Source organism: Microplitis demolitor, chromosome 6 (genome assembly GCF_026212275.2).
Source record: "Microplitis demolitor isolate Queensland-Clemson2020A chromosome 6, iyMicDemo2.1a, whole genome shotgun sequence".
In the NCBI taxonomy this organism is placed as follows: Eukaryota; Metazoa; Arthropoda; class Insecta; order Hymenoptera; family Braconidae; genus Microplitis; species Microplitis demolitor.
The window spans coordinates 6,299,187-6,310,870 of NC_068550.1; the positions used below are offsets into that span (position 1 = coordinate 6,299,187).

The window sequence follows — 11,684 nt, forward strand, 5'->3', positions numbered from 1 at the left end:
CACAAACGGCGGTAAAAAGTAAATTCCACAAAAAAAAGGTGCAAAAAAGTTTCACTCGCCCCAATAAAGTTTTTTGATTATGAGTTGAAAACAAAAATTTTCTTGAGACAAGGAAAACTTTTCATGGAACAAAACAAAATGTTTTGCTGCAAGAAAAGTTTTTCCCGCCCAAAAAAAAAATTTTTTTTTTTCAATTTATAATGCAAAATTTTTCTTGCGCCAAGAAATTCTTTTTTTCTGTGTACAGATAGTAGATAGTAGAATTATCAAATAAGTCATGTGAAGGATTTTCAAATTTAGATGACTTTTTTAAGACGGGAAAAAGATCGCAAATTTTCTATGACTCTTAGAATCAAAACATTTGTAAGTTTTATTAAAATAAAAACTGTTTGGCTTGGAGACAAAATAAACTTTGTCTTGTACTTTTTAAGACATTTTGAAGCTGTCTCTGTGCTACGGAATGGATGATCTAAAACAGTGATGGTAAACGTTGTATTTTTTTTTTAGATCCTACGTTGAGTAAACATTTTTTCAGTGACATAAATTTTTGATTGTTTTGTCAGCATGTTGGCGCCTGATCAATGTGTCAAAAAACCTGAAAAGTGATTTCTTATATAGATGTCACAAAGGCAAGTGTGCTACTTGGAACATTATTGATTAAAAATATCATTGGATCCATTGCTTCAAAAGAATTTAATTCTTAAGAGAGTGGGCCAGGTAATTTTCAAATTATAGATAATTATCTAATTCATTAAATAAAATATTTCATTCGATGCGTAAACTTATTATTTATCGAATTAAATGCTTCTCGTTTGGAAATTTCAGTTTATATCTGAGAACTGCTCATTTTAAATTCCCATTTTCTGATGTAAGTGCAACAAAGAACTTTTCGGTTGTATAATTAATAAAATCAAATCTTTAAAAAATGCGCATTTTTGAAATTTTTAAATTAATAGTTGAATTTGTTATAAATATTATTGTTTTAATTATTTACTCTATTTATTTATCATTTTAAACTTGTCTGATGTCTGCTACATTCACACTCATTTCGTTTGTTCACATGCGTCTGAGAAATGATACGGAAGTTAGCCGACATCTAGTAATTTTTGAAATTTTATAAAAATGATAAATTATAAAAAAAAAAATATTTGAAAAAATTGTACTTATAGTTTTTAAAATTTTCTACATTTGCATATTTTTAGTTGTTTTTTTTGCAATTCATTTATTGAAAAAAAAAAAAATCCGAAAATTGTTAATTGTCTGTTAACTTCAGGATCATGTCTGAAAAAGAGAACAGATGGCAAATCTTTTTAATAAAAATAAATGATCTAGATGATCAACTGATGACGCTTGAATTTTAAAAAACACATTGAACTTAATAAATATTAAATATTTCAAATTTCGCGCCAAAATGGTCTTGTTTCTACGCACCTGCGCAGTCTGCTGCTGAACTGCAGCGCATTTCAGAATACACTTTTTATAATTATTTTTTAAATTTGAACTTTGTAAAAAGTTTATTAACATGTTAATAAAATATTATTATGCTAATAATTACATGAATAACAATGAATTTATTAATTTTAAAATAATGAATTGACTAGCGTAGTGATAGTAATTAAAAATATAATAATAACAATAATAATACAACCCGCCGCCGATGTCGCCAAGCGCCGCCATTTTGCTGATACGGTTTTCTCTTAAACTCACAATAGGACGCGTCTTTCTGCGATACACCCTAATCAATTCGCTGTTGTCGGCATCATTTTAACCTTTATTGCGATATAAATAATAGTATTATACATAAATATATTTATTTATTTAATTAAGCAAACAATTAACATATAAGTATTTTTTATACTTAATTATGATCAAGGCCGACGAGTAAGTACAGTAAATATATTTATGTTATATTATTTATACATTTTGTGTTGTAAATATTCCGGCATTTTTTTTTCTTTTGTTTTACCAATTTCTCATTATTGATTAATTATTATTGATTTTTAATTTAAAGATTTTATCATCAGGATTTATTTATAATAAAGTTTTAAAAAATGAATTTTTTAGTAGATATGATTCCGTAGGTGTGATGATAATCAGACAGTACACTAGATTATTTGAAATTTAAATTAATTCTTTTGAATTTTTGCACCAATAAAATATTTTGGTGAAATTTTTAGTTGAAATATTTAACGATACGCAACAAATCTTCGAGTAATTTTTTTTATCTAAGGCTTCAAATTGTCGTAATTTTTAAGAATCGTAAATTGATCTCACGATATCTTGTAATTTAATTTTAAAAATTTTAAAATTAATACTGAAGTTTGCCGACGTCTAATAATTTTTTGAATTTTTTTCAAAATGATGTTATAAAAGAAAAAAAAGGTTTTAGGAACCTTAAAAATTTTTTCGTATTATGAATTAAAAACAAAAACTTTTCAAACTAAGAAATTTTTTCATGATCTTGAAGTTAGCAGACGATTAGTAATTTTCAGATTTTTTTTTCAACAAATTTATTATGAATAAAAAAAAAAAACTAAAAATAGGCACATGTAGAAAATTTAAAAAACTACAGGTGCATTTTTTTAAAATATTTTTTTTTTTTTTTATAATTTACTTTTTTTTTTTTTAATCCAAAAATTATTAGATGTAGGCTAATTTCAGTATCATAATTTTTTCTCGTCCTAGGAAAATTTTTGTTTTCAATTTATAGTACAAAAAATTTTTTGTCCCAAGAAATTATTTTTTTCTGTTGAGTTTTTTTTTTAATTTCTACATGTGCATTTTTTTTTTTTTTTGTTTTTTTCTTATTTTTTGACAAGAAATTCAAAAGTTGTAAATTGTCTACTGACTTCAGGATCATGGAAATAAAATTTTTTTAAAGATAGTTTTTAAAAAAAATTAATTTTATTAATTAAATTTAGGTCACAAAATCAAAATGATGATCGTGAACGCAGTCGTGAACGTGATAGAAATCGTCGTTCAGACCGTCAACGTTTAAATTCATCTAGTCGCGACCGGAGCCGAGAACGTAGTGGTGGTGGTGGCGGTGGTGGAGGAGGTTCAGGTGGACGTCGTATATCAGAACGTCGTATTTACGTATCGAATATACCGTACGACTTTCGTTGGCAAGATCTCAAGGACTTATTTCGTACTGAAGTTGGCAAGGTTGCACACGTCGAGTTATTTACTGATGAAAACGAAAAACCACGTGGTTGTGGTATTGTTGAATTTGAAGACGCAGATAGTGTGAAAGTTGCTGTTGAAAAAATGCATCGATTTGATATCAAAGGACGTAAACTTGTTGTAAAAGAGGTACTTCCTTTTGTTATTATATATCTATATTTTCTCCAGCTGCTGTACTCATCACTTATGATTCATTTCAGCTGTCTCTATTTTTGTTACAAGTCATCTAAATTATGCATTCTACCAAAGTAACTAAAAATATTTACGCAATTATTTTGAGAATGATGAATCATTTCAAAATATTTGTGTTCAATTTTTTGATACTATTTAAGTACCCGTATAAATATTTTAATATAAAATAAATTTTTTTTTCTTAATTTAATTTTATGTTCGCAAAAATAAAAAAAAGTTGGAGGTTATACCAGGGTGACCACAAATCGAGAAATATTATGGAAATGTCAGGGAATTTCGAAAAGTATCTGGGAATTTATTTGTCACAGTTCAAAATTTAAGGGATATTGAGAAAGTGTAAAACTTTTAAGTGTTTTTCGACAGGCTGTAACTTGAAGGAAAATAGTTGTACAACAAAAACAAGAAAATCAAATTATAGCTTCAAGTTTCTAGTTTTCAAATTTGAATTAAAATTTTTTTTTTATTATGCACAATATCGGGGTAATCTTAAGAACACCACAAAAATAAATTCCCAAATTTTCGCTGGTCTATAAAACGGTCTTCGGACTTCAATAAATTTTTTTCGATAATTATGATTGATTTTTTATTACTTCGGAGCCGTGCATAATAAAAGAAATTTCAAGACCAGATCAGAAAACTAGACACTTGAGGCTACAATTTGTTTTTGTTGTACGACCATTTTCCTTCGAGTTATAGTCTGTTAAGAATCACTGAAAAATTTGAAATTATTTAGTATTCCTCAATTTTGTGACTAGTGTATTTTTAATTTATTTTAATTGTAAAATTTCTTACACGGAAAAAAAATTGTGCTTCAAACCACATTATTGTAGCAAAACATTGTAGTCGAAAGTACTCCAATATGTAGTAAAAGATACTACGTAAATAGTACTGATTTTACTACATGTGTGGTTGAGGTTATCCCAAGTTGGAGTCGGCATTTCTTTACTCTGACTTGTAGTTATTTTAACTACAGCTGCTGTTGTAGCAACTGGAGTTTTTTTCGTGTGTTAAATATATTATCATACATATTTATAATATGGAATAATCAAATGCAACCCTTATAAATTTATTTTATTGCCATTTTTTATGGTTTCTCGCACGACTTAATCATCAGATTTAATTATTGATAATGAAAAAATAATAAAAACTTTGAATGATACAAATAAAATTTCCGAGTCATGGAAAAATGTGAAGAACTTGACTGTAAACCCGGGAAATATCAAGGAATTTTAAAATCATTTCTATGTGGTCACTTTATGTAATATAATATCATGTATCTATTTGGTTCCAGGATTATGACGTAGAACGTGATAAATATGGACGCCTACAGTCATCACGTGATCATGATCGTTCCCGCGACGACCGTTTTCGTGATTCATCTCGTTCTAATGCTGGACGCGGAAGCTTAGCGAGCTCTGGTTCAGTTATGGGTGGCAACGGTGCTGATAAATTTGGAAATACATATGGATTAAGTACACAATTTTTAGAGTCACTGGGAATTAATGGACCACTGGTAACACGTGTGTTCGTAGCTAACTTAGATTACAAAGTTGATGAAAAAAAATTACTTGAAGTATTCAAACTTGCGGGTAAAGTACTTCACGTTGAATTGGGTAAAGATAAAGATGGAAAATCTCGTGGTTTTGGTGTAGTAGAGTATGATCATCCAGTTGAATCAGTTCAAGCCATATCAATGCTTCATAATCAACAGCTTTATGACAGAAGAATGACTGTAAGATTAGATCGCGCCAACGATCCAGATTTACCGCCAAAGCTACCTGAAGGTTTAAAATCAATTGGTATGGGATTGGGTGCTGGCGGTAATCGACTTATGGATGTTGCTAGAAATATTCCCAATATTACGGCAAATACTCCTGTTGTAAATCCAATTGCTGCACCAGTACTTGCCACCAGTGCATTTGGAGGTGGACTTAACAATGTTGTACCTGCTCAATTAGGTAAATATTTAACACAACTTTGCACACCTCAGTCGCGAAACTTGTAAGTGTGATTTACTGTCACTCTCACTCTTGGCTCTTTTACTGACTTTAAATCCTCTCTACCTTCTTCATAGTACACCAAAGTTGTTAAAATTGTATATCATTTTAAAGGAAATTTACTAAGGAACATTTTTAAAATATTTAAAAAATATTAAACTTGAAATAAGAAATAAAAAAATTAATTATTAATTTAAAAGTTGAATAAAAATTCATATTGGAAAAAATATTATGAAACAGTAAAATATTAAAAATAAAATGAGCGATTAAGGTGTACACTTTTGGATTTTTCAACATTTTTTTTAAATTAATGGTTTACTTTATTATTATTATTTTTTTTTCTTTTTAAAGCATCAGCATTAACAAATTCTAATGCAGCTGCACTTCAAGCAAGTTTAGCAAGTGGTCTTGGTGGTAATTTAACAACTTCATCACTTTTGAATTCATCATTAACCTCAGAATTGGCATCAAATTTGAACAATTTTACTGGTAATGTTGGTGGATTATCAAGCTTGCAAGCATCATTGGCAGCAAGCGGTCAAGGAAATAATTCATTTGGTCAACGTGGTCTTGGTAAACTTGATAATGATGTTGGTGGTTTCGGTAGTAGCGCATTTGGTAATTCAAGTTACGGTGGCGGTAGTCGTGGTGACTTTGATGCATTTAATCGCGATGCCGATCGTCTTGCCAATGCCAGTGCAGTTTTTTCAGCAAATCAAAATCAACAGTCAAATTCTGTTAATCGTCAATCAAGTAATGGCTCAAGACCTATGTCAGATACTATTGTTATTGCTAATGTAATTATCTAACAATATTTAAATCCAACAGTTGTTTTATATTTATAATCTATTAATATTTTATTTTATTTCTTAAAATAGCTACCACCAAGTACAACGTGGCAAATGTTACGTGACAAATGTCAAGAAATTGGTGAGGTTAAATTTGCCGAAATGAGGGGTAATGATGTCGGCATGGTACGTTTCGGATCTGAATGGGATGCTGAGAGAGCTGTCTGTATCCTTTAATAACAATTAAATTCATATTACAAACGTTAATATAAATATATCTACACTCTTGAAATGATTCAGTGAAACACTCCAGTGCAATATATAAATATAAAGAAAATAGGTTATAAATTAATAGGTTATAATATAATAGTTCAATGATTACATGTGAACTAATAAATTTAGTACGCACTGCAATACCATACATTAATCGAATATAATCAAAATCTTAAAAATGTTAATATTAAAACGGTTTTATCCCGAGTATGCTTGGGCTCATTAGTAAAGTTGATGCAAGTATATTCTACTTTAGACAGTTTTAATGATGTTAAATCACTCATACGATGAGCACAATCTAAAAAGTCAATTAGACAATCAAGTAGACCAGAAAAGCTGTGATTTTTTTTACAACAGATATAAACGAAACTGGTCGTTTAGTAAACTCACCATCAAACATATAATTATTGTTACGTAAAACTTAGTTGAAATATTACATAAAGATGTTTAGAAGTGGGGCTCATCCATGTTTAAATTAGCAAAACCCTTATTGTAAGCAATAAGCAATGAGTTCAGATTGGTCGTCATGCAATTGTCAGTGGATTGACGATATATTTGCTTAATTTAAGTATAAAATAAGTGTCAATATTCAGGTGTTTATAAAAAGGCTATAAACTTGATATATTATTTTCTTTTTGATATTTTTCAATGTTCCGTTCTATACTAAATTTAGTACTTTAGTACTAGTTATTTTTTTGATAACCAGCATGATTTTATGTTATTTTTATCAATTTGTACACTTCAATTGCAAGGCTCAGATACATATCTAGCGTTAGAGACAAAAACTCATACAGAAAATTTAATCCGCCGTGTAGCTGAGCACGTGGAAAAAAATTAATTGTAGATATTTAAGGTGTAAACACTCGAAACATTGAAAAATGTGGTCAGCTTGAATATAGACAATTACTTTAGAAATTTTTTACTTGTTAACATTTTTTTTTATTTACATATTTTTAGCTCACTGATTCATTTTAAGAAAGTATGGTATCATTAATTTCTAAAGGACTTTTTTTTTACGTCAAAAGATCGTATAAAAATATGTCCTTTTGGAATTAGTAACACAATATAATAAAATAATATTTCCTTAATATAAAATATAGCAATGATGAATCGTTCACGTATTGATGGGCGAGCAATCGAGGTACGACTTTACTAATCTATATATACATTAACATTATGATGTTAATTAGATTACACACAAAAGGTAATCTTTTATATATAAAATTCCATGATTTTTTTTTTTTTAATTTTTATAACCATAATTATCAATTAAATATAATAATTAACAAATAATCACAAACAAAAATAATAATAACACATCATTTATAACGATGAATAATTGACGACAATTTAAGATTATTAATTAATTTGTAATTAATAGGGACTGTGTCGAAGGTTCAGGAATTTACTCATTATTTTATTATTCCATTGATTCCGTTGATTTTTATTGACTAGTATTGATTAGTATTCCATTACTCGTCTTATTTCTTTCTATTTCAGTCTAAATAATTATCTATGTCCAAGAAATATCACTTGATTTTTTTTTTTTTTATATTTCGATGAATTTGATTAATTGTTCATTATTACACTTACTTCTAATTAACTCAACATTAATTACTTTAATTTGTGAAAGTAAAAAGTATTTAAATATAGTAGACTGTAAGATATATAAATTTAAAAAAGCCTGTATTTGTTTTCTTTTTTGTTCCTTTGTTAAACAAAAAAAATAATTTATCGAGATTGCTGTTTGTGAATTTATCGTATCAATCTGACGTAATTACAAGGGGTTTAATTGAACAAAAAAAATAAGGTAGTAATAAATATTTAATCACTATCTGTATGCTAAGAGGTGTCCGATTGTAATAAAAAAAAAATTGTCGATTAAAATTTTCGTATCATATTTGTTTGAAATTATCATCAGTTGTCGGTTGCAATCGATTGTATGGAAATAAAATTATTTATAATTTTCTGGGAATTTGTACTCGATGATATTTTATATTTCATATATTGATAATTGTCGATTTTTATAATAACTCCATGTGATTCATAAATAATTCAAATTCAATGTAAGGATGGGATTTATTTTTTTAAATTCAACTCTTGGTGGTATGAAAATTTAAAAATCCAAGGAATCGATTGATATATCGCTCTAATTTTCAACTGTATAACAAAATAAAATTCAAGTGATCATCAACGAGTTAATTTTTATTAAATGATATTCAATGAAAATTGTGTGAAATTCAGCCCAGAAATTTCGATGATGACGATGATTTAATAATGACGATTTTTTGGGTTCAATTTTATAATTTCAAAGGTTCGGACATTTATTTGTGTTAATAATTTCATCAATTTCATCAATCAATTGATCGTGTATTGAGATAATAATTTATTCATCATCAACAACAGCGGCAACAACAAAGGATTCAATTTATATATATTGTATGTGTGGTGTTTTCTTCGACAATTGAAGCTATTGGAGTTATTTGTATTTGTATCTATCGATTATCTGATGAAAGGATTGATTATCTTTATCTGACTATAGTTATTTAGCATCATTTGTTGTTAATTATATTTAATGATAAAACTAAAAACAACTCTCTTGTATAACCATATTTAGTGATTTTATTGATTTAATAAAAAGATGATATATCTGTCATATATTTATTCAATATGAATAAATTAAAATTGGTTGGTTTGATTTTATTATTTTTATTTATCTTAATGTTTGTCCATTAATAAGCTTTTTTAAGTCATGCAGCATGATCCAGTTAGTACCCATAGAGACAAGGACAGGGACTGTAGAAATGGTGGCTGGGTTTTTGGATATATTGGATGTTGGTATCATAATTTATGGCCGATTTCTTCATGAGAGAGATAAATTAGAGTTTGTTATTCGGAAGAAAAAATTCCGGGTTTTAAACTTCCAAGCTTGTCTTCAATAGACCAATGGGTCGCCTACTATGGGGTCCTATAGACCTTAATTTTACATACGTGTGAGAATGCAAACTATTCTAATAGTATTCTTTACTGTATCTGTGAAGTGTCGAATATTTAGTCACCGAAATATTTATCTTTAGGACAAAAAAAATAAAGGGTTAGTTCTTAAACTAGTGAGAAGAAGAATAAATCTCCAGTTAACTAATGGATAAATTTAACCGTAGGATAACTAAAAGTGAAAAAATTTTCGATTATGACTGAATTCTTCATGAAAGGGTTAAACTAGAGTTTGTTATTCGGCAGAAAAAATCATTTCAGGTTTTAAATTTCAACGCTTGTCTTCAACAGACCGATGGGTTACCTACTGTATAGGTTCTAGAGACCTAAATTTTACGTATGTACCTAAAAAATCTCTGCTACCTTCAACTCTACTAATAAAAGTCGTTAGTTACTTATTACTTGTTAAGGGTTAATTCTTAAACTAGTGTGAAGAAAAATAAATCTCGAGTTAAATAACGGATAACTTTGATCATAGGATAACTGCGAGTGAAGAAATCGGCCATTAGATAATTATTGAGACGATTCAGTTGAGAAAGTTATCTGGTATATGAGAAAGTGGTGGTTCATTTTGCTTCTTTCTTGGATATTTTCTTATTCCTAAATTTTATTGTTATTACTTTTTATATATTTAATAAAATTTTGTTTAATGATGATAATATAGTATATTTATATTTAATAATTTATTGTCTTTCGGAATTGGAAATTGTGTTAATTAATTTAATTATTGATTGAACAAAATACTATTGAGGTTCACTGTGATGTTTATATTATATTGATTGAGCCTATTGTATTTGTTTTTCTACATCTTTTAACTTATTTCAATGGTAAGTTGGTTTTTTCGATTTGTCACTCAACATTTATTCTATATCTATATCTATTTATACAAGTGTGTTTATTCCGTTTATTGATACAGTACCAGAGGATTGATTGTATTGATATTATCACTTATGACGATTCATCACTTCGTTTCTAAGTATATATATCGTAGTATTATTCTATTAATATTTCTCACGATCAGTACAATAGTGTTATGTCATATTAAATTTATTTAAATATTTAGGTTTCAGGTTTTAGTTATTAGAGAAGATAATAATTAAAATTAATTAATTGTTTATCCTAGTAACATTCTTGAGGAAGTCTTACGTAAATCTGTATCTTCAGTCTTCATCAAGTCTGCATCATCAGTCTTGGACAAGTCTGAGGCAAGATACTTCCGTAAGATACGTTAAGTAAGTTTGTTAAGATGCATTAGCTCAGACTTGCTGCAGAATTGCTTAAGATACCTGAACATGGCCACCCTTACTTCGTTACTTCCTGAGCCGTCTATTCAGCATTAGTCTAGTAAATTCAGTGGCGCTCACTAAATATTCGATATATTTTTATCGAGTGATGATATTATTAATTTGTAGCACTTTAAATTTAAATGAGGACCACTGGGTCAGCTAGAGGTACTGTGTGTTGAGCTTGGAGTGATTCGAAGAAAAAGAAACCCGATATCTTAAGCAATTCTGCAGCAACTCTGACCTAACATTGATAGATACTAGACATATTGGTTAAGAATTGCTGCAGACTGTTTCTACAGATTTCCGTAAGTCTTTAAGAAGAATCTTCAGCAAGATTTGATGAAATCTTTGGCAAGTATGCTTATGAAATACATCTTCAAGTCTTGTTTAAATCTACCGTAAGAAACTTGCTTAAGGGCATTAATCAAGCAACTTGCTTAAGACAATGCTACTAGGGTATAATCAAATTAACTATAAACAGTTGAGCATAACTGTATTAAAATTGTATTAATTAAATTGAAAAAAGTTAAAGCAGTAATTGAAAAATGGATAACTTAGTTACAATTTCACCGAAATATAGATTCGAATAAAATCACTTCCAATTATTTCCAAGTAAAATTTCTTAATGTAAGTATTAGTTTACTTAAATAGTGCCTAGAAAATATTTTCTTAATTTTAGTAAAAATGCATTGTCTGTAGAAATTTATGAGTAGATTTAAACAATTGCTATAAAAATAAGAAATATTGTACTTGAATGTAGTACATTTTTTCTTGTTTTTAGTATTATGAGTCAAATAAACATGTTTACTTGAATTTAATTTTTTTTTATCTCAGTGTATAGACTAGAAGTTAAACGAAATTAGTTGAGTAAATTGTAGCCTACAAAGTTTGCTAATTCGAATTATAAAATTTACATGATAATTTTACTGAATTTTATTTGCCAAATTTCGCCTAAAGAAAAAACAATTCAT

The 11,684-nt window shown here is 28.1% G+C and overlaps 1 protein-coding gene across 1 annotated transcript; it reads left to right on the forward strand.

Annotated features, from left to right (window-relative positions):
- Window positions 1-1,667: 1,667 nt before the first annotated feature.
- LOC103579838 (myelin expression factor 2) lies at window positions 1,668-9,118 on the forward strand. The gene is made up of 6 exons (XM_053739872.1): window positions 1,668-1,881; window positions 2,922-3,312; window positions 4,667-5,333; window positions 5,724-6,169; window positions 6,251-6,386; window positions 7,534-9,118. Exons 1-6 carry the CDS (start codon window positions 1,865-1,867, stop codon window positions 7,587-7,589), a joined length of 1,713 nt encoding a protein of 570 aa, XP_053595847.1. The 5' UTR covers window positions 1,668-1,864; the 3' UTR covers window positions 7,590-9,118.
- The last annotated feature ends 2,566 nt before the right edge of the window (window positions 9,119-11,684 follow it).